Below are 22,259 nucleotides of genomic sequence, written 5' to 3' on the forward strand. Positions count from 1 at the left end.
CCCCTGCTCAAGGGCTCAGCACAAAGGTCCCGGTCCAGGTTCCTGGGCTGGTCCTCACAGGCCTTCCGTTGCCCCAGTTCATTCTCCCACTCCCCTCCTCTCCCCCAGTGTACCTCCTCGTGGTCACCAGCTTCCTGCAATCCTCCCTCCGACCCATGGTTCCTCCCAAAGCCAGATCCTCCTCTGGGCCCTGGAGCCTCTGTCCTGCATGCCCACACCTCTCTCCACTGCCATCCCATCATCCCCCACCATGCTCTTGTCAGTCCAACGGGGCTTTTCCTGTTGCATCAACCTTCCCTTGACCCCAGTCTATCCCGCCTCCCTATCTGGGGACTCCTGCCCCCGCCCCCGCTCTTCTGAGGCTCCTTTGTGGGGTCTCTCCCCATTCTCCTAGCCCTGGAGAGCACCCAGGCCGGTCCCGGGACCTTCTGTGGACAGCTGGGATGGCATCCACCTGTGTGTGGGGACGTCTGGTCTCACAGGACCTCTTTCTAGAATACCAGTCTCATGTCCAGCTACCCACTGGATAGTTGCTTTGACCCCTGCCTGCAGGCATCCCCATTTCCATGGGAGCCCCACCTCCTCCCAGGTACTCTTCCCACCCACCACACCCTTCATAAACCCTTAAACCCTGCAGGCTGGCCCCGCCCTGGCTCATAGCTGGTTGCGGCCCCTCCCACACAGTAAGATAGCAATAGGCTCTGGGGTAAAGGTAACAGCCTGCCCTGCCTGCCCCACACCAGCAGGCTCCGGGCCGGGACTCTCCACTGACTCTTCCGTGTCAAGAAGCAGCGTTGTTTCAGGCGCTGATGAGAAAGAAAAGTGCTACAATTATACTGTGCCTGCCATTGTCCTGATTCCAGTTGTTAAAACATGAAAGAAAGTGCATCTCAGAGCCCAGGCATGTGGTTGTGTGATTTGTTGCGTCTCCTCACAGGGCAGGGCACTGTCGGCACCCACACGGTCCTAGTGCTTGTAAGCGGACACCCCCAGCCATGGGCAAGGGCCACCAGGCTCTGGGGCCCTCTCGGCATGGGCAGGAGGGCAGACTGAGCCCACCGTGAGTTGTCCACTGCGCTCCACGTGAGCCAGGGTTTAAGGAGGGACCTGCAGGGGAGGCCTATAGGCACTGGGTGGCTTGAGCCACCCTGCAGAGCTGGGAGAGCAGGTGCTCCACCCTCTCCTGTGGGCCCTCAGATGCCCCTCTGTTCACCATGAGGGATGGGCAGCCTGGCAGTTGGCTGGAGCCTGGGGTAGGGTGGAGCAGCTGCACCAGTGGTATGGGCATCAGTGTTACGACCCCAGCAACACTGCCCCCGTCCCCTGAATGTGCCCTCAGAGGAGGGGGTGTCCCCAGCAGCCTTCTCTGTCCCTGGACTCAAGCCACACCTAGCCAAGGTGCTGTGAAACCCGTGCCACCAACATGAAGGCTGTCCCTGAGCCAAACCTGCTGTCCCCGAGCTGGTGCCTGGGCCCTCCCTGATGAAAGGCCTGTGTGAAGGACACAGGGGCAGTGACAGAGCCAGGCTGGGGGGTGCGGTGCAAGACCTCCGTGCTTGGAGCCCCTTCTCCAGGCCCAGAGGGTGACAGAACACGCAGGAGAGAGGTCAGACAGCATCTTTATTGTAGGGAGGGTGGGAGAGGGTCACGGATAGACGCACAGACAACAGGCACTGAGACTGTCCAGGAGAGAAGCCACCGTGGAGAAGTCACCCCCAGGCTGGGGGCTGGGGTGGGGCACAGCCTCAGGCGTGCAGGAAGCGGTTGAAGGCGTTGTAGGCCGACTCCAGGTCAAAGAGCATCTGGCGCACCTGGGAGTCGTCCAGCTCATCGGAGGCCGACATGCCGCTCAGGGTCTGCAGCCTGCGGGCAGCACGGTGGGGGTGTGTGGGGGAGAGGGGCAGGGAGTGGGACAGCCTGGGGGCAGTGCAGTGGGTGTTTGGGGAATGTGGGGGGCGGGGGGGGCGCAGCAGAACAGGAGCTCACAGGGCTGCGTGGCGCCTGCTGGGAGGCTGCCCAGTGAGGACGGACACTCACCACTGACTGACCGTCTGGCGGCCCTCGAAGTCGGGGGGCAGGTGGCTCATTCGGTGCATGGTCTCCATCAGCTCCCGCAGGTCAGGCTGGATCTGCAGACACCACAAGCCCACTGGGACCCACCCCCAGGCGCCCGCCTCTCAGGAAGCAGAAGGGGCCACAAGCCCTACCCTGTAGCAACCCCAGCCCCAACCCTAGCAGGAAAGTGACCTCGTCCATAGCTCGGATCTCCAGGCGCAGCTTGTCCATCACTGTGATGAAGAGCTGGGGGGAAAATGTGAGTGAGACCACTGCCACCCCCACCACCTGGTCAGGCCTGAGCTGCAGACGGGTGCCTCTGCAGCCGAGCGCCGGGCCTCTCCCCTCCCAGGCCCCTCGCCTGTCCGCTCCTCCTCAGCCTTAGCTCTCATCTTCGCTGGGCCCTCCTCACTGCACCCTGGTGCTGCTGCCTCTCGGCGTCTTGGCATGGGGCTCTCCTGGCCTCACACCTCCTGAAGGCACCTGCAGGGCACTGGCGCCCCCACCCCGTGTGACTCTGCAGGCATGGGGCACCGCGTGTGTGTGTCTGGACGTCCCAGCCACAGGGACGCTCTAGCCCCCGGGGAGCAGTGGAGGGAGGCTGGTGGATGACCACACACACTCCAGAGAAGGGTGTGACCCCAGGAGCTCCGCCAGGGCGGATGCCGAGCTCATCCCAGCGGAGCGCACCCCAGGAATGGCTCCTCTCCCCCATCGCCCGCTGCCAGGGGTCTGGTGGGGAGCTGCCTGGAGACCCTGTCCGCCCCTCTCATCCCTGACTCAGCGCTCGCTCCCAGCAGCTCAGGACGGTGGGGCTCCCCGGTGCAGGCCCCCGCCCCAGCCGGGCCCCGGCCCACCGAGACGACGTCGGCGACGCAGCGGTTGAGGTTGCCCTTGTCGTCCCTTATGGTGATGGGCCGGTCCTCCCTGACCCTCTCCATGGCCAGCGGGCAGTCCAGCTGCGGGGAGGGCGGCGTAGGTGCCTGGCCTCAAGGGAATGGTGCCCCAGGCAGATGGGCTCCGCCCCAACAGCACCCCCTACACCCCACACGGGGGGGGGCAGAGGGCTGAGAACTCACGCGGAACTTGCGACAGAACTCGTCGATGGAGCTGATCTCGGAGCCCTGGACCTGCCGGAAGGCGGCTTTGTACTGGACCAGGAGCCGGGAGCAGGCGGCCGTGTACCTGGGAGGCCAGGGCTGCGTCAGCACGTGCCCGGCCATGCCACACATCCTGCTGCTCCCCTGGGCCATCCAGACACACAGACGGCTCTCCCAGGAAGAAGGGGGCCCCCACCCCGGGCCACAGAGAACTAGGGAATCTCACGTGTCCAGTGAAAAAGCTCTAGAGGAGAGCAGGGGCAGACCTGCCACCAACCTGGGCGGCCCGTGTGGCTCAGCCCTTTGCCCCCGACTGTGCTGTCCGTCCGTGGGCCTAGCTCTCCTGGACAGCCCACCCCCACACTGGACAGGCTACACACCTCCTGTGCGTCAGGCCCCCCTCAGGGAGCACAGTGGGAAGCATGCCCCTCCCCTGGGATCTTTCACCACAGCTGCCAGCCTGATGGTGGGGTGCAGTGCGACAGATCACTTTTGTGTGGCCTTTCTCGCCATGCTCATGTAAGTCCCACCCAGATGGTTGGGTGGGACTCTGTGGCAGGGTAATCGTGGCCCACCAAAGGGACTGGTCACTCTGCCATCCCACTGGGCTTGAAATGCGCCACCCCAGAAGCGGGAAAGAGAGGATCCCACGAAGGAAGAACAGCCAGGAGCCAGCACATCCTTTGGACACGGGATTCCTGTGCTGAGAAGCTCCTGGAAGCAGGAGACCGGGACAGTGCAAACTGTAACCCTGAAGGTGGTGAGAAGTGGTGGCAGCACTGACCCGGCAGCAGGAGACGGCACAGCAGGCCCACAGAGAGAGAAAGCCGAGTCCCTTTGGGCAGAGGCCTAGGCCAGAGAGAGACGTGCATGCAAGCATGGCTGGGAAGGGGCTGTCCTGATGGAAGAACTATCCTGAGTGTTTCTGAGCCTGAATTGTAACTGTTACTTCCCTAGTAAAGTCCATAATCATGAGTATAGTCTGTGAGTTCTGCGTGACCATTGCAACGAACCATTGAACCCAGCAGAGAAGGAGAGGGTGCCTCGGGAAGGATGGTTGGTGTCAGAGCTAGTGAACAGGCGGAGAGAGGAAACCTGTCTGACCTCTGCCTCACAGGAATCAGCTTTGGGCTGCTGATCTTGACTCTCCTTCCGCCTTATAAAGTTAGAGGAGATTGGACACTGCCCTCATACCATTTTCACACGGGGGCAGGGGGACAAAGCCCTGGGGCTCCTACTCTTGCTCCTACCGGCCACCCAGGCCCTGAGAGCAGGAACAGGCCTCCAAGGATGGACACAGGGCAAGGCTGGGCACTGGCCAGAGGCCACAGGGTGGCATATCAGTGACTCACTCATTGGGGGTGACACAGTCCTTGATGTATGCCTTCTCCAGGGCTTGCATTGTCTTCACAACCGCAAAGAGCTCTGCCATGTTGTCGTACCTGTGGGCACGCTGCCCGTCAGACCCGCCCTGAGGGTGCAGCTGAGCAAACACTTCTCTGCCGCCCGCCTAGCCCAGCAGAGGCGCCGTGAGGATGGTTTCGCCGGCCTGACCACTGTCCTCCCTGGCCCTTGAGGAGGGGGTGAGCAGAGGAGCTGCTCTGAGGAGGTGGGCAGGAGTGGGGGATGGCGTGAGGGGCCTGGACTCACTTCTCGCGCTCCCGAGCATTCTTGTACAGCTTCACTTCCTGTCAGAGAGAGTGGGGAGTGCGTTAGCCCAGCACCACGAAGGCAGCTCGGGACCTGAGGAGGGGCTGCAGGGCACGGTCACACAGCGCGTGCTGTTGTCCGGTACTCACCTCGTACAGCTCGGGCTTGTTCCCAGGAGCTGCAACAGAGCAGGCAGAGCTGGCAGGCGGCCACGGAGACAAGCGGCACAGTGCCCCCTCCACCCTAGCCCACTTCGGCTCCCTTCATGGGGGCTGCCCCCTGTGCTGTGTACCAAAGAGCTGTAGGCAGCTGGAAGATGGGGGTTTGAGTCTTGGCCCCCCACCAGCTTGCAGGAGGACCAGGCAGGAGATGCTGCCTGGGGGCCGGGGGAGCCATGTGCCAGGCCCGGCTCCCAACTCAGTCGCTCCTCCTCAGCACCCTCACCCACACAGTGGGGTGATAGCACCTGGTGTGCGGCACGGCACAACAGGACTCACGCTCCATTTGTGAGCATTAGGCCTGGACCACCCCCAGGCTTTGCTGGCCGGGACGTCAGGATGCCCGAGGTTCCTGCAGAACTAAAGGTCCATCTTCTCTGTGCCTGCAGCCCTGGCCACCCAGGGCCACTTGGGGCCACATGAGAGCTTGGGCTCACCCCCCACAACCCCTGGCCCCAACTGGCCCTGCAGAAAGACAGACAGCTCCAGCCACACTCACCTCCCAGGCCCGGAGTCGCTGGGATCCCATGGAACATGCTGGAGGTTCGGGCGGTGCGGCAGAGATCTCAGCGTGACCCTGAGTGGGAGACACCCGACCCACCTGGGGGCTGCCAGGAGGAAGCAAGGCCAGAGCCAAGGTGCAGGGGAGGGCAGGAGCCAGGGTGGAAGCTCAGAATGGCTCCGAGTGGAGCCTTTAGGTAGGCAGTGTGCCCTAGAGAAAGAAATGGGGGCCCTGGGAGGGTCCTCTTAGTCCGGGAGGCTGGTGGCTGGGACCAGGGGCAGCAGTGGAGGCGACTCCAGACTGGCTTTGGAAATAAGAACCCCCAGGACTCGTTGAAGGATTTGAAATGAGGGTAAAAACCAGGAAGGAGTCAAGATCGACACCTCTGCTTTCAGACCAAGGGTACCATGATGGCAAGGCGAACCAAGACAGGCAGACCAGAGCAGGAAGCAAGTCTGGGTCAGGCAGGCAGCTGCCAGGTGCTTCCTGGTTGGGGCTTTTGGTGTGAGGGGCAGCTGGAGCTCAGGGAGAGGCCCAGGCTGCCACCATCAAGGGGGACTCGTCAGCCCAAAGAGAGTGTTTAGCACCATAGGAGTACACGGGTACCCAGGTATGCTGGCCAGCAGGGTAAGATAAGAACTGAGAAACAGCCTGTCCCCTGTGTTTAGAACGGCTCGCGCTGGAAAAGGAGGTGTGGCCTGTGTTAAATTCTGACAGAGGGCGATCAGAAAGGAGTTGCTGGGATCAGAAAGGAGTCGCTGGGTGGGTAACCACCGGAGGTGGGGTGGGGGATGGAGCCTGATCAGAGGAGGTGGAGGGATGCCACTCAGCAACAAACAGGAATGCCATGTGGCTGCAAGCCAACAAGTAAACCTCACAAACCAGCCACCCGGTGGGAAAAGCACGGAGCCCTGGTGGCCTAGTGGTTAAGAGCTCGGGGGCTAATCAAACGGTCGGCAGTTGGACTCCACCAGCCGCTCCTCGGAAACTCTGTGGGGCAGTTCTACTCGGTCGAAATCGACTCGGCGGTGCCAGGCTCGTTTTGGTTTAGGGGAAGCACAGCGTTACTGTGGGACGCTCGAGGCTGCCACAGTCGATCTGGCGGGTAGTAATGGTGACCCCGGCTGGGTATGGGGATGACAGGGGTATTTGGCAGCTGGAACTCGCAGGACTTGGGGCTGACAGGATGCGGGGCCTGGGACGCCTGGGTCTCTGTCCTGCGCGATGGTGGGTGGCCAATGTCTGAGGTGCTCGGACGGAACGAGGGGCTCCGGCGGGGCCCAGTGGAGAGACAGGCCCAGGGAACCGGGGGTCAGGGGTCAGAGCTCCGGAATGAGACGACTGGCGAGGCGCGAGGGGCGCGGGGCATCGCTCCTACCCCCGGGGAAACTGCTGCGAACCACGAGTCCACCCCGCGGCGCGAAGAGGAAAACCTCACGACATGGTGGGAGGGAGGGTCGGGGAAAACCCCGGGCGGAAGGGAAAGACGCAGTCCCCATCGGGGAACAGATCAGGAGATGCCGAGAGAAGTCCCCAAAACCGGGAGGGCAAACACCAGGACGCGCCTGGCGGCCCAGGAAACCGCAGCGCGGGGAGGGGTCTCCTTGGCGACGGCAAGACACCCGGACACTTCAGAGGGCCCGGACCAGAGTCGCCCTCTTCCGCCCAGCCCCGCCGCCTCCTCCCCTCGTCCCCCCGCCCCACGTACCTGGCGGGGTCGGCAAGTCCGAGAGATGGCGCCGAGGGCGGGGTGCTCCCGACCGACGGCCCGGCGCTCGCCCCTCAAGTCTGCGCCTGCGCAGGACCGGGGACACGCCCGATCTATGGCTCGGCGCTCGCCCGTCATGTCTGCGCCCTGGGGCGGCACGGCCAGGACTGCCGACCACGCCCCCGACGCGACTAGGGGCGGAACCCGCCCAGGACTAGCACGTGTGGTCCGGGGCTTTACTGACGCGCGAGTGAGCTCCGAGAGCAGGAGTCAGCGCCCGGGGTCCGCATCCTGTGTGGCGTTCAGGAGGGTGGGTCCCCGGGGGAAAGGGCCTCGGCTGCCCTACCACAGTGAGCCGCCAGTCCCACCCTCCCTATTTCAGGCAGCAAAGGTGGAGGCAGCAGATTCGTTTATTGAGGGCTTCGCAATGTCCGCAGCTGGGCGCATCTGGTGGGCGGGTGGGGGAGCGAGGCGCCGGCTTCTCAGAGGCACCTGAAGAAGAGTTTGGCGCCACGGTCCAAAGTGCACACTCCAGGGCCCGGCTGGCTGGGCAGCACCCGGCGCAGGGCTTCCCGGTCCTCAGGCGTGAGGCGCAGGCTGCACAGCTGCAGCTCCTGCAGGTGCGCAGTGATCTTGTCCCAGAGGCCCATGCCCAGGGGGCCCTGGATGGCGCAGCCTGCGGGGTGGCAAGAACAGACCTCAGGGAGCTGCTTCTGGCAGAACCTGGGTTCGGGACCACAAGTGCTAGGTGTTTAAGTGGCCTGCCACAGGTCCCATGGGGGCTCCCAAGCCCATGTTCTTCCGTCTTTACCAATGTGGTCTTGGGAAGACACACATCCCGCCTGGGGCTCCAAAAGCTGGATGGAGGCCCGGAGAAGCACGGGCTCCTCTGCATAGCCAGTAATAGAGCACGAGGGAGGCTGGCTCAAATAAACGCTGGGCCCAGTCTCTGCCTCTGACTGCGCTCTGCTCTCAAGGTCTGACTGCGCCTCAGTCTTCCTATCTGTATAATGGACATAACATGCCTGCCCCGAACCTGTAAATTGTGGGTCCGGGTTAGCTCAGGAGAGCGCTAGGCTGCCAAGGTTTGATTCTCAAGAGGCCAGGGAGCCCCCAGCAGGTTCAGGACCCTGGGAGCTCGGTGCAGGGGGAGTGGCCCTCAGCAGAGTACAGGTCTCCCACCAGTCTGCCTTCAGGGGTGCCTTAATGGAGGAGTCAGCGTGGCCTTGGGGGAGGGCATAGGAGGTACCCAGGGGCTCCCATGTGCACGCCCACCCCCAGCTCCTTGGCCTGGAGATGTGAGCCCTGGAAGGTAGAGGCCCCAGTTGGGCTGCCAGGCAAGAACAGCAGGTCATCCTCCAAACAGCTCTGGGGGGAACTGTCCTGGCATGGCCAGGACGAGAACAAGCTACCACTGACCACAGATGGGCCAGAGCAGCCCCCTGCCAGGGGGTGGGAGGGCCCTTGGTGGCACCCCTAGCCACCCTGGACTCCTTCTTCCCACCGGTGAAGGGGTTCCACTCGCCGTGTTTGCCAAGCATCGGGGGGGCGGCCCTGAGGCTTAGGAACTGGGCTCATCTGTCCATGCTGGGGGGTGCCCATCACGTCCCTGCCACATCAGCCTCCCCCCACCCCGTCCCCTGGGCATGAGCAGGGGGCCACAGTGGCGAGGGAGGGGGGCCCAGGCCCTCACCTGACAGGCTGAGGAAGCTAAGGCCGCGGGGCCGCTCCTGGAGGGCGGACAGGAGCTCCTCCAGGCTGGCACAACTGACCTCAGGGTTGGCAGACAGGTCCAGTGAGACGAGCGAGGGGCAGAAAGGGAGACAACTGAGGGGAGCATGGGAGGAGAAGCACAGGGGTCAGCTTCCCGGGATGGAGCCCCCACCGCATCGCTAGGGAAGGCAGCTGCACAGGGAGCCCCAACAGGCGGGCAGCTCAGCCCTGACCAGCACTGCCAGGCATCAGGACTGCAGTGGTTGGCCCAGGTATGCCTAGCCCAGCTCGGGCACCTGCTGATACCCTCTAGAGCCAGCTGGGGCTCGAGCGCTCAGTGCAAACAGGGTGAAAAGCAGGGATACAACCCGCGGAGAAGAGCCAGAGAGTGTGGAGAGAGAGCCAGGAGGGGTGTGTGTCACGTGGCCGGGGTGGAAGCTGGAGGGCAGCTGGACCTCAGGATACCCTCAGAGGAGGGGTTGGCTGGGACACCCTGAGGGGCTCACACCACCCCTGCGGCCCTCCTGTCTGACCAGCTCCCCCATGAACTGAGACCCCTCCCTCAGGATGGTGGGCCGTGGGGCGGTCACCTGCTCAGGTCTCTCACAGCTTTGTCATCCAGATGGTTTCCAGACAGGGTCAGGTATGACAGCACACAGCCCTCCTAGACACAGCAGCAGCCAGGGGGCGGCAAGGTCACTTGGGTCAGGGCCAAGGAAGAATGCCCCCCCCGAGGCCATTGCAATGCCCCCTCCTCAGGAAGGGGGTGCACAGAGAGGAAGCCTCATCCCCCAGCCACAGGGAGCATGTCCCTCAGTTTGGAGTTCAGAAGATGCTCCAAGGAAGTGCCTCTCCTTCCAGGTGTGAGTCAAACTCAGCATACTGTGACTGGACTCAAAGAGTCCCCATGAGCCCTGGGCGTGGCCCCTGGACCTGGGACCACTTGCCTGGAGTGGGGGTGGGGGGAAGCAGCCCTGGAGGCAGGCCGCCCCTGCAGCTTTTCTTTCCAAGCCCCCTACCCCTCACCCAGGGGTCACCACTGGTGGGTAGGTCCCAGCTGAGGTGAGGCCCTCCCAGCCTTCCCACAGCCCACCAGCCAGGACACTGTGACCAACCCTGGGGGTATGGTGGCCCCTCCCCATCTCAGCCCACTTCATACCTTGGTCAGATACCTGACCACGGGCTCCATGAGCCCTGCCTCTCTCTTGCCGGCTGCCACGGAGCTGAGCTCCAGGTGCAGGAGGGTACTGATGGGCAGGCTCTGTAGGGCCTGGGCCAGGGCCTGTGCACCCAGGGCGTTGTAGGACAGGGACAGCGTCTTCAGGCGCTCAGCGTCTGCACAGGCCAGAGCCTCCGTCAGCCCCACGTGGCAACCCCCGCCTCAAGACCCTCAAGACCCCTCTGCAGGGAAGCTGTCATCCTGACTCCTTGTGTGTGGGAAACTGAGGTTCAGAGAGGCTGAAAGGGCCAGCCTCTGGAGCCCAACCTCTCTCCACCAGCTCTGGGGGCCTTTCTTCACCCCTTCCCCCAAGACAGGAGCGTTTCAGTGGCCCGAAGCAGTGCCCCAGATCAGGATGTCTGTGTGTAGGACAGAGAGTGGTTGTTGTGTGCGGTGGAGCCGATTCTGACTCAGAGCAATCCTACAGCACAGAGCAGAGCTGCCCCATAGGGTTTCCAAGGAGCGCCTGGTGGATTCAAACTGCCGACCTTTTGGTTAGCAGCCGAGCTCTTAACCACTGCACCACCAGGACTTTGCAGAGTGGGGTGGTGCTCCGACTGGGCAACCCTGTCCCCTGGGACCACTGCTTTCTGCAGCCTGGGGTGGGCTCATGGTGGGATTGCTGTAGGCAAAGACAGTGCTCAGAGCTGGTGAGCGCAGGGGGCTGCATGCCTGGGACTCACCCTGGGGGGCACACAGCCCAGGCTGGCAAGCACCAAATGCCCCTTACGGGCCCCCAGCCCACACATCCGTCCACTTGCACACCCTCTGAAGCCCAGTCCCTCCTGGAGAAGCCTGGCTTGGGTGTTTTCAGGGCGTCTAAGCCTCTCAACGGAAATCCTGGTAGCATAGTGGTTAAGAACGACGGCTGCTAACCAGAAGGCTAGCAGTTGGAAACCACCAGGCGCTCCTTGGAAACCCCATGGGGCAGTTCTGCTCTGTCCCACAGGGCTGCTATGACTCGAAATCGACTCGACAGCAAGGGGTTTGGTTGGTTTGGAAGCCTCTCAACACACCTTCCCTCGAGGCAGCTGGAACCCAGCGCTTTGGCCAGGGATTGGATGTGCCTGACAGCTAACCTTGGAAGGCTCCACCCAGGGCTGCCTGGTGGCTCAGGAAGATGCTGGGGCCAAGGCCGCAGGCCCGGAGGTGCAGGGTGCTGAGTGAGGGGCATGCCCGGAGGACGGAGGCCAGGGCCAAGCCGCAGCTGTCTCCGAGGGGGTTCATGCTCAAGTCCAGCTCCTCCAAGCTCTGCAGGAGACACAGACTGGCACTTGGCTTCCAGAGCCACAGCGGCCAGGTCTCCTCCCCGCAGAGCCCATCCTGCCCCACCCAGGACCATGCTCTGGGCCCTACCTGAGAGGCGGCCTGGCCTGGGAGGCCCGAGGCAAGCTGGTGCAGGCCGGCCGGGCCCAGGTGGTTGGAGGAGAGGTCGAGGAGGGCCAGGCTAGGCATGGTGCCCAGGGCAGCCAGCAGCTCAGCAGTGCATCCGTCCCCCAGCTGGTTCCCTGCCAGCCGTAGCTCCCGCAGCGCTGCGTGCAGCTTGAGGGCCCGCAGCAGGGGGGTGAGCTGGGCCTGGCGCAGGGCCAGCGAGCAGACACCAAACGTCGGACCCAAGCCCTGGCGCTCCACAGCCTGCAGCACCTGTGGGTGCTCCGCTGTGGGGGACACGGTGTCACCAGGACAGGTGGGCAATACCCTTCTGCCCTGAATCGTGGGGGCGACTAGGCAGCCCATCCTCACCAGCCCTGGTGGCACCTGGGGCACAGCTGACCCGCCTCTGCCATGTCAGCTCCGCAACCCGTCAGGCTGACCCTCTACCAGCTGTCTCTCCCCTCACTGCTCAGTCCTCAAGACAAGCCTCTCCTGCGGGTCCCAGCTCACACCAAACTCTCCTTATGTGACTTTTGGTGGCCCTGCCCTGACTCCCTCCAGGTGGAACCTGGAAAATCGGAGCCGTCTTCACCCACCTGCCAGCCCCAGTGCCAGCACAGGGTGCAGCACCCAGGCACCAGCCCCCTGCAGCGGGGAAGGGAGACTCCATCTAACTGCAGCGGTAAAGACTCAGATGGGTCTGGAAGGAGGGGTGTCCTGAGGGGCGCCTGGGCCCCTGCCTGGCCTCTACCTCGCAGCAGTGGCTCTCGGGCCCTCACCTTGCCCCAGGCTCTGGCAGGCCCTGTGGTAGCGGTCGGCCAGTGGGGGTAGGTCCCATGAAGTCACTTGAGCCAGCACCTGGAAGACACAGTGAGGTCAGTGAGGCCCCCATGGCGCCCGGCACCCAGCCCCTTGGTCCCCCTGCTCACCTCCTCATTGCTCTGCAGCACGTCAGGGATGGCATCCTGCGGGGCTAGCAGGGCCCCTTCCTTCCGCAATGTCAGCCGTGGCAGCAGCCCACAGGTCTGGTAGTAGCGCTGGGCAGCCTGCTCGGCCAGCCAGGCCACGGAGCGGGCCTTGGTGCTGTGGGGCAGATGGCGCTGAGCCCAGACTCAGTGGAGATGCCTGGCTCCCAGACACATCTTGCTCGGGGTCCACAGCTCCCCCTCTGGCCCCTCCCTGGACCGTCCAGCTCCACACTGCCGTGCTCGGGACATGCCAGGCCCTGCCTGTAGCTGGGCACACCTATGGCTTTTCTGGGCTGTTCCACACGGCCACAGGGCCTGCCGGGACCACCAGGGACCCTGCTGGCCTATGCTTGTGCCCTTGCCCGGGCCTGTGGCTCCATTCCAACCACCAGGGACCCTGCCAAGTCTCGTCACACATCCCAGGCCACCGGAGCTGCAGCAGGATGAGGGAGGCAGGCTATCACCTTACCTGTGTGGGACGGGGATGAGGAAGAGATTATCCTGAACTCGGACTCGAACCCGGATGGGTGGGGGCAGGGCTGGGCCCTGGTGGGCAGGGCAGGGGGAAGAGAGGCAAGTCAGGACAGAACTTGCAGTGCACTGCAGTGGTCCCTGCCACCCCCACTGGTCCCGAGGAGCTAGGGAGAACTTTGCTCTGGTTAGCACACACCCACCGAGGGCTGGCCTGCCAAGAGGCTGTCCTCCCCAGGACCTGAGGTCTCGGGAATGTCGGGGCTCCCTGGGGGCTCTGCAGCTGAGCTGGCCTCTGTGTTGGCTTTGACCTCCATACGCCAACTCTTGTGGATCGAGGTCAGGCGGCTCTGCCGGGTCCGGGGCCTGGTGGGACGCTCGCTGCTACCTGAGCCCGAGGCCTCGCACCTGGTGCCGTTCCCACTGCCTGGGGGGTGGGGTGGGCGGCTGCCCCTCTGGCGGCCCAGAGTCAAGGGCGAGTCGTCCTCCAGCCAGTCTCCATCCAGGCATTCCTCCTCGGGGACCAGGGCTGCCCAGGGGGCTGGGGCCTCACCCAGGCCCCGAGGCTGGCTGGGCCCCAGGTGGCGGCTCTGGGCACTGCCCACGCCCCGGATGGCTGCCTGGTAGGCCGCCCGGCTGGCACTGGCCACGGCTGCCTCTCTGTCCCCGGCAAGGCTGGCCGTCTGGGCTGGGACCCGCTCGGCAGATGCTGAGGGCCGAGGCCTCTTCTGTGCTGGCTGGCAGGGGCCCTCGCTGTCCTCACTCTCCGAGCTGCTGCTGCTAGTCAGCCCGAGCCGGCCCCTTCGAGGCCTGGTCACGGTGGGTGCCGCCTGCCTGGGGGAGAGCCTGCCACGGGCCTGTGAGGCCTCTGGGGGCCTTGGATCACAAGAGGGGGATCCTGGGCAGGGGCTTGAGGGAGGAGAGGTCTCAGGGTCAAATAGGGAATTACTCGGAAAGGCCGGGGGCGCCTGGGAGCCCTGGGGAGCTGTGGGGAGGAAAGGATCCAGGTAAGACAAGGGTGCCAGGCACTGTCCCTGCCATGCCTGCCACAGCTTCCCCTCAGGGCACCCCTGGGCGCTGTCCCTGGGGCCAGCACGTGTCTCTGCTTGCCTAGGCCCGCCGCGGCTGTCCGGAGCAGCCTCTCCATGGCGCCAGCCTTCTGCCACGTCTCTTCGTCGAGGTCCCTGCTGTACAGCCGCACCCACTGCCGCAGCGTCTCCAGGGGGCTGTGGCCCTGAAGGGGGTCACGGTGGGCCCTGAGCCAGCTGGCAAAGCTGCCCCCCATCTGCGGCCCCGCCCCCACCCGCCTGCTCCGCTCACCTTGGTGGTCTGTTGGGTAACAGATGCACCACGCTCAATGAGCAGCTCAGCCACCTCGAAGTGGCCGCAGGTGAGGGCATCATGCAGTGGGGTGATGCCCTCGCAGCCTGAGCCGCCTGGGTCGTCTACTGTGGCCCCGTGGTCCAGCAGGAAGCGGACGATCTCTGTGGGCCGGTGAGGGACGTGAGCCCAGCACTGAGCCCCCACCTCACCCCTGGGCCCCCACCCCCTGGTACACAGACCCGCCTGGCTCACACTCACCCAAGTGCCCGTGGTTGCAGGCCTCATGCAGGGGTGTCCATCCGCAGTAGTCCCGAGGGTTGACAGGGTGGCCCTGGACCAGGGACAGCAAGCAGCCTGGCTAGGGAGGGCTCCAGGCTGCGAGGAGCTGGAAGGAGCCTGGGGGGGGTGCTGGGATGGGGGGACCCCAGGTGAGCCAGGACAAGACGTGGGGGTCTGGGGGCCCACCTGCTTCACCAGGTCCTGGACGCGGTGCAGCTGGCCCTCAATGCAGGCTCGGTGCAGCAGGGTCTCACCCATGTCGTTCCGCCGGTTCCACTGTGGGCACAGCCGTCCGTGAGGACAGGGCGTGAGGGGGGGCTGGACGGGGCCGGTGTGCCCGGGGGCAGGGGTGGTCACGGGGTCCTCACCTTGTTCACCTTCCACTGGCCCAGGCAGCCCCGCAGCTCCTCATCCTCCTCTGGCGGCTCATCCTCTGGAAGAGCCAAGCCCACCCACCCCTGTGAACATTAGAAACCCGCCCGCTGGCTCTCCAACCAGGAGCGGCTGAGCTGGTGGCCAGGGGTTCCGGGGGACTCATCTGCCAGACGTGGCCCCAGGCTGAGCCCTGCTCTGCTGCTATCCCCCTCTGGAAACCGCCCCACTTCCACCCACGGGTCCCTGCTGCCCTCACCCTCTACCCTAGGGGATGCTCCTGACCCTCCTTCCCCACCAAGCCCCCTCCCTTGCCCTAGCCCCCAGCCCCTGCTCCGCTCATGGGCTCCCCGCCCAGACCTCTGCTCACCCCTCTCATGCACTGGTCTCGGGCCAAGGCACCCCACCGTGAACACCGCTCATCCTTGGAGCCTGCACGCTCCGGCGACACTCTCTACCGGTGTCTGTGTGTGCGGCCACACCCCTCCCCAGAGCTCCAACACCCCCATGCCTGGTGCGGCGAACACAGCCCACCCCCACCTCTTCCCGGGATGTCATGCCCACCCCAGTCCTCAGGATGACCTCTGTCCCCGTTGGCCGTCCTGCTGTCTCAGCCTTTCTGGAACCTTCTTCATCACAGCTCCTTTTACCCTGCCTGTCTCTTGAGTGGCAGTCCCGAAAGCTCCAATTCTTAGTCCTCTACCCCCGCAGGGCAGGCACCACCTGCACCCCAGCAACCAGCCTGACTCCCTCCTCTTAAGCCTGAACTTTCTTGGCCTCCTGGACCCCTCACCTGGGGGTCATAGCACCTCAATTTCAAGATGGAAGTCACGGCTCTCCTGCCATTCCCAGGCTCAGGGAACGCCCCAGCCACGTGTCACTCCAGCCAGAAGCCAGCACTCTCACCCGCCTCCCTCTCACCTCCTCCGCCTGGCAACCAGACCTAACTCCTCCCAGCCTCGAGCTCACACCCACCCCCACACAGCTGACCTCCGCATCCCCCCGGAGAAGCACCTGCACCAGCTCTCAGGGTTTTCTGGAAAGTCCTAACCCAGCCGCCCAAGGGCCCCCATGATGCACCCCACCTGCACTGGGCTGGTCTTAATGTCTGTCCACTTCTGACAGCACTGTCCCTGGCCTCTGACCCTGTTGCCCCCTCACCTGGCCAACACACTCCGACCACCACTTCCCCCAGGTGCTTCTGGGCCTGCCTCAGGCTCCCAGCACGCAGCCTGGATGCCGGGGAGCATGACCCCTCTGCCTCTGCCCACCTCCCTGGGATGCCGGTGAACCCTCCCGCACGAGGAGGCCTCAGGGCAGCCCCACCTGGCCTTGCTCAAGGTAGCCGCCTAGGAGGACACCAGGCAGCTGGCACAGCACCAGGGTGACAAGTGCCCTCACCGCTCTCTGAGAGCTCCACCTCGCTGACCTCCAGAGCCTCACTGTTCTCGTTCTCCTCCTCCTCCTCTTCATCCTCCTCCCCATCCTTGGCCACATTCAGCTCCTGAAGTCTGGCCTCGGTGCCAGGGGCCTCCTGGGGCTGCAGCCTTAGCTGCACCGTGTGGAGGTGCTGCAGGATGCGCCCCTGAGGGGCAGGGGGCAGAGAGGGGTAGGGTGGCTCCGGGGAGAGCAGACAGCTCAGGGAAGGGTGAGGGGGGATGCCAGCCCAGCCACCTCATGGGGGGTAAGAGATGGGTGACGCAGATCAAGGGGGTCAGCTGGGCTGCAAGGGAAGCCGGGGTTTGGAGGGGTCTGCACGTGGGTGGGAGGGAGAGCTCTCGCACCTGCAGCCGGGGCCGCTGGGCCTGCTGGGCACAGCTGAGTGCCTTCTGGAAGCACGGTGCCAGCAGCTCATAGGCATCCCCAGCCTCCTCTCGGGACAGTGCAATGTTGAACCAGGTCTTCGCCTCCTGGAGCGGATGGAGGAGGGACGAGCCGTGGCCACACTGCCCACCACATTGGACCAGCTCCCCCCCCAACCCCACCGCTGCCTCCTGCGACAGCAAGGTCTGGCACCGAGCCTTGCCCATGCCCGTGGGGGAGGGAGATGCCTGTCAGCTAGCTCCCCCCAGCGCAGGGTGAGGCAGAGCCCTTGGGACAGTAGGGGAGACCTGTGCCACACGGGCGGGAGACAGTGCACCTCACCTCCAGGGGGTTCCCACTGTGCAGCTTCAGCTCCTCCTCGTAGTGGTGCACTGCCCGGCCCGGCTCCTTCATGTCACCCCAGGTGGTGGCCAGGGACACGTGGATGACAGCTAGCTCAGGCCCTGGCCGGCCCAGCAGTTCCGCCAAGTGCAGCTGGGAAGCCAGCGCTGGTGAGGCCCCGTCACCGCCCCCACCCTGTTCCCTCCCGGGGCATCTCGCCCCAGCCAGGGGCCGCCACCGCCTATCCCCCCAGGAGCACCCCACCCTAGCTGGGCTGCACACCTGCTTCTGGTAGGCCTCGGCTGCCTTGGGGAAGTCACCTGCCTTGGAGAACAGGTCCCCCAGCTGCTCACAGATGCCCATGGCACTTTCAGGGTCCTGGCCCTTGGCCTCCCCCAGCTGCTGCTGCAGCCGGATCACCTTCAACACTGCGGGAAGAGCCTCGTGCCAGGGGCCGGCGCAGCGTGGGGCCCTGCTCCTGGCGCTGTCCCTTGTTGGCTGTGTGCCCAGAGGCAGGCCACCAACCACTCCAGGCCTCACACCCTCTGGTGAAACGGGGCAGCAAGAGAGCCTACCCCATAGGAGGACTACTGAACTTCACAATGACACCTGGTTCGGGGGAGAGCCTGCTATTGTCACCTACTGCGAACCCCCAGTCATTAGTGCCCCGAGCTACTCAGCCCGTGGGCATTGGATCCCTGTCCTACTGGGTGGGGGGACAAAAGTTATCTCTAGCTTGCCAATGAAGAAGCTGGTGTTATGAATTGAGCTGTGCCCCCAAAAAAGATATGCTGAAATCCCAACCCCTGAGCCTACGAATACGACCCCGTTTGGAAACAGGGGTCTTCAAAACGTCCTTGGTTAGCGTGAGGTCACGCCGGGTGTTAGGGTGAGTCCTCATCTCTGTGAGTGGCGCCCTCATAAAACCAGAGGACACACAGAGACAAGGGACGGCCATGTGACACCGCAGCTGAGCGGCAAGGCCTGGAGCCACCAGAAGCTGTCAGAAAGGCCTGGGACACATTCTCCCTCAAAACTCAGAAGGAACCAACATAACCAGCACCCTGATGTCAGACCCCCACCCCCACTTCACGGTACTTTGCATAGCAGTCCTAGGGTGCTAACAGAGCTGGCTGGCAAGTCAACGTCCTGCTGGTCTCCCACCACCTCTTCCACACGTGCCGCGGGCTCAGAGAAGAGGAGCGGTCGCCCTCCGGTGGGGAGGGGGGTGGGGACCTACCCCTCTTGTCGGCAGAGGCCCCGGTACTGAAGGTGCTGCCTTCCCAAGGAGACATGCCTAGGCCCCTCTGCGAGGGGCCAGGAGCCCTCCCCAGCTCCCCACCCCTTTCCGTGGCATTTCTGCACCCCGAGTCCCCCTGCCAGTCTCACCATATTTGAGGTTACTGCAGACCACCTTTCTCTGCAAAGGCTTCTGGGAACCCAGCCTGTAAGCCTTCTTCAGGGCACGTTTGGCAGCCAAGAAATCCCCCAGGTCTTGGAGAATCTGAGGGACAAGGGAAGAAGGCGAGACTCGTATCTTGCCCAGAGGCCTGCCTGGCCAGGGCTCTGGGGCTGCCTGCACACCTGCGAGATCACCACACAGCACTCGCTCTCCATGAACCCCCTCTTCAGCGCACGGGCGCACTCCCGGGCGCCCTCCAGGCAGCGCATGGCCTTGGAGTGCTGCCCCCCACGCCAGTGGATGGTGCCCAGGTTGTAGCGGGCACGGAACAGGTCCTCGTGGAGGTGGTTCTGCCTGGGGGGGGGGGGAGCACAGGTACTCAGGGCCCCCGGGACACTCTCGCTTGCAGAATAGAAGAGATCTTGCACCTGAGGCACTTCAGGTGGTCGCTAACAAGCAGTGAGTGCCTGATAAATTATAGGTACTCATTATGCTGGAGGCCAGGGCCGCTGAGCCTCAGTCAGGGGCTTCTCCACCCCCGCACCAGCCAAATCCAGCCTGCTCCTCCTGGCATTCAGCACAAAGGGAGAGGCAAGGCCCAACCATACTGCCCTCGAGGGTGGTCCAGGGAGCTGCCACCCACGCCTGCTTTCCCTGGGTCAGGGAACAGGGCCAGCAGGGGCCTTACTCAGAGAGAAAGATGCTCTTCTTGAAGTAGTTGCTGCACAGGGCCGCCTGCTGCAGGCTGTCAAAGGTGAGGCCCAGGTTTAGGTAGAGCCGAGTCCTCATCTCAATCAGCTCTCGATGGGCCACAGCCCCTGCAAGATGCACCCCTAGACGCTCGGCCGCCTTGTCCCCAATCGGGGTCCCCAGCCTGGCCCTGCGCCCTGTCCAGCCTCACCCCGCCCCCAATGTGGGCATCAAGGGCCCTGCTGCAGACACATCAAGGGCGAAGGGCAAGAGCAGACGGCTGCTAACGGGAGGTCTCTGAGGCACGGGCAGCACACCCTCCCTCAGGAGGGGCTTCGCGCACAGGGAGGCCCCCAGCGGGCAGAACCAGCCACGCACACCAGGCTGGTGGTGGGGCAGCAGCCTCCCCCGCCCGCAGCTGGCGGCGGGCCAGGGCCAGGCCCCTGGAGGGCACCTACCCTCCAGCTTCTCATCCACAATCGCCAAACTCTTCTCAAAGGCAGCCTGGGCCTGCAGCAGGGCATCCCTCGACTGGCTGTGGTCATAGATGTCCAGGTAGGTGCGGCCGACGGTGGCCCAGGCCCTCTGCAGCTCCACGTGGTTGGACAGGGAGCACGCCAGCTCCAGGTAGCGGTGCTGGTGCTGGGGCAGGAAGGGGGACCACTGCTGTGGGCCGACGGAACTCAAGCAAACCAACCTTCCCCAGGGGAGCTCCCTCTCCCCCAAGACCCCTATAGAACAGGTGAAGGCCAGGCCCCACATCTCCCATCTCCTCTGTGCCAAGGGCTGTCTGTGGTGACAGCTGCCCCCGATGCGTCAACCAGCTAGTGGCATCATAGGGGAGAAGTGGACATCAGCATCAGAAGGCGCTAGGGCACCACAAGGAGCTCTGGTGGTGCAGTGATTAAGAGCTACAGCTGCTAACCAAAACGTATGCAGTTTGAATCCACCAGCTGCTCCTTGGAAACCCTATGGGGCAGACAGTTCTACTCTGTCCTGCAGCGTCTCTATGAATCGGAATCGACTTGATGGCATTGGGCTAGGTTTTTTTTTTTTGCTTTGGGGTGCCACAGCCCCGCCCCCAGCAGCGAGGGCAGCCCTGATCCATGAACGCAGCTCAACTAATGTTTTTCATTAACAGTTTCTGGGCAGGGAATCTGTTCTTGCCCAGGCTCCAGGAGGGGCTGCGGTGCCCCACCCCCGGACCAGGCTACCTGACCAGTCACAGGGCTCCCTGAGGCCCCCTCACGGCACATCTCTCCTCTCCCTCTACTGGAGACCATGCCTCCCTCCTCAGAAAGGGACCCCAAAAAGTGCAGGCCGACCCCAGGCTGGGGTGTGGCTCGTATGAGAGCTGGTCCTCCCCCTCCCCACACCTTCAGGGCGGCTGAGTAGTCTTCCATCTCCGCCAGCCGCTCCCCGATCTTGCGGTGGGCCACCGCGCAGCCCAGGGCGTCGTCCGCGCTCTCCAGGAGCTGCAGCTCCTGCTGGTGCTCCTCCAGGGCCTCTGCGTAGCGGCCTGGGCGGCGGGGCACAGAGGGCCTCAGGCTCAGCCCGGCCGGCAGCCAGGGGTGCAAGGCGGGCGCGGGAGCTCCGTCCTCCCCGGCCCCGGCCCCGCGGGCGGCACTCACCATGGCTGGCCAGGAGCTCCCCCAGCTGGTGGCAGGAGGCGGCCTCCTCCCGCAGCTGCCCGCTTCGCTGGGCCTTGGCTTTGGCCTTGCTCAGCTCTGCGGAGGAAGGAGAGGAAGGGTGAGCAGGGTGAGCGGAGCCCGCCCAGTGCGAGAGCCGCCGGCCCCGGCCGGGTCCGAGTCCCGCTCCCCCGCGCTCCGGGCGCCCTGGGGACTCACGGCGAAGCCCGCGCTCCAAGCTCATGCTGCAGTCGGGTCGCCGCCGCCGCGGAGATCCGGATTTCCCGCGCTCCCACGGCCCCGCCCCGGCCCCGCGCGCAGGCCTAGCCCCGCCCCTCAACTCCTGAGGCCCCGCCCCAGCCTCGCGCGCAGGCCCAGTCCCACCCTTCAGTTCCCGCTGCTTCGCTACCAGCCCTGTCCTCAGGCTCAGTCTCATTTCTGGGCGTTGGCGTCGGCGGCGACGGCGTGGGGGGCGTGGGTTGGGTCGCGGAGCATCCTGGGAAATGTAGTCTGCCCCCCCCCCCGCGCCCAAGACTCCTGAGAATTGTAGTCCGGCTGGCCCAGGGGCCGAGGAGCAGCGCTAATGGGGCGAGCCGGGGAGGACCCGCGCTTCCCTGGACTCACAGGGCCGCCCCCCAAGACCTGAGCACTCTGCCCGGGCCTGTGGTCTCCCGAGCCCAAGAAGTACCTGGTGGACACACGCTGTTCCTCCTAGCAGTCGGCAGACACGCGGACAGGGAGTGCGGGGCTCCAGGCCGACCCGCAGTCGGCCCAGCCCAGGGGCTCCGGTGGTCGCGCAGCCTCCTGCCCATCCCTGTCCCCCGGATGTCCGTCGACCCCTCCGACCAGCTCCCCGCCGTGGACAGCAAAGAGCCTTGTGCGGCAGAGGTGTGTACGGCAGCCGGCCTTTCACGCAGCCCGCCCCCTCCCCCTTGAGGTGGGGTCTCCGGGCTCCAGCCCCTGAGCTGCCAGCCGAACTGGATGCTCGCAACCCGCTCAGACCCGGAGTCCACCGTCTCCTTCCCTTACAATATTCTGTAACGTCGCCCCTTACTGCCTATTGAAATTCAATTAAAGAAGACAAAAGTCTCCTACATACACAACTTAGAAAAAGGAACATAATGCTCTGATATAAAGGGACATAAAAGTGACTTATAATAAGCTATACTTGAATGTTTGGGTACATGAACACGAGTGTCAGATGCACCCCTTCCGCAGAGCCCAGGACACAGGCCGGCTGCCGACAGGCACAGGGGAGTCCTATTTGATGGCCGAAACCCCCATGCTGTTGGGGAAAGGGAAGGTGATTTCCAAAATGAACAGCGAGGTACCGTTTCCTCACCGCACACCAGCTGCATTCCTGGAGAATTCAGTGTATATACGTTAAAACTGCAGAAATGCTTTGTGTTGAAGGGTGAACTGGAGTTAGAATCTAGGCTCAG

At 64.2% G+C, this 22,259-nt stretch overlaps 2 protein-coding genes across 2 annotated transcripts; both read right to left on the reverse strand.

Annotated features, from left to right (window-relative positions):
• Nucleotides 1–1,608: 1,608 nt before the first annotated feature.
• VPS28 (VPS28 subunit of ESCRT-I) lies at nt 1,609–7,293 on the reverse strand. The gene is made up of 10 exons (XM_004387400.2): nt 7,234–7,293; nt 5,523–5,600; nt 4,955–4,983; nt 4,806–4,843; nt 4,508–4,597; nt 3,135–3,240; nt 2,913–3,014; nt 2,248–2,301; nt 2,038–2,129; nt 1,609–1,863 (listed from the first exon to the last, which is right to left on the reverse strand). Exons 2-10 carry the CDS (start codon nt 5,557–5,559, stop codon nt 1,746–1,748), a joined length of 666 nt encoding a protein of 221 aa, XP_004387457.1. The 5' UTR covers nt 5,560–5,600; nt 7,234–7,293; the 3' UTR covers nt 1,609–1,745.
• A 422-nt stretch (nt 7,294–7,715) lies between these two features.
• On the reverse strand, nt 7,716–21,061 carry TONSL (tonsoku like, DNA repair protein). Its single transcript, XM_012558787.1, has 26 exons — nt 21,037–21,061; nt 20,821–20,916; nt 20,566–20,708; nt 19,648–19,831; nt 19,188–19,317; nt 18,682–18,853; nt 18,487–18,601; nt 17,380–17,525; nt 17,098–17,250; nt 16,737–16,862; nt 16,354–16,537; nt 14,949–15,013; nt 14,767–14,856; nt 14,560–14,632; nt 14,299–14,462; nt 14,089–14,212; nt 13,182–13,963; nt 12,977–13,053; nt 12,469–12,622; nt 12,319–12,397; nt 11,522–11,823; nt 11,245–11,416; nt 10,106–10,281; nt 9,537–9,610; nt 8,927–9,060; nt 7,716–7,909 (listed from the first exon to the last, which is right to left on the reverse strand). Exons 1-26 carry the CDS (start codon nt 21,059–21,061, stop codon nt 7,716–7,718), a joined length of 4,134 nt encoding a protein of 1,377 aa, XP_012414241.1.
• Between the last annotated feature and the right edge of the window lie 1,198 nt (nt 21,062–22,259).

Source organism: Trichechus manatus, unplaced genomic scaffold (genome assembly GCF_000243295.1).
Source record: "Trichechus manatus latirostris isolate Lorelei unplaced genomic scaffold, TriManLat1.0 scaffold00185, whole genome shotgun sequence".
Lineage (NCBI taxonomy): Eukaryota > Metazoa > Chordata > Mammalia > Sirenia > Trichechidae > Trichechus > Trichechus manatus.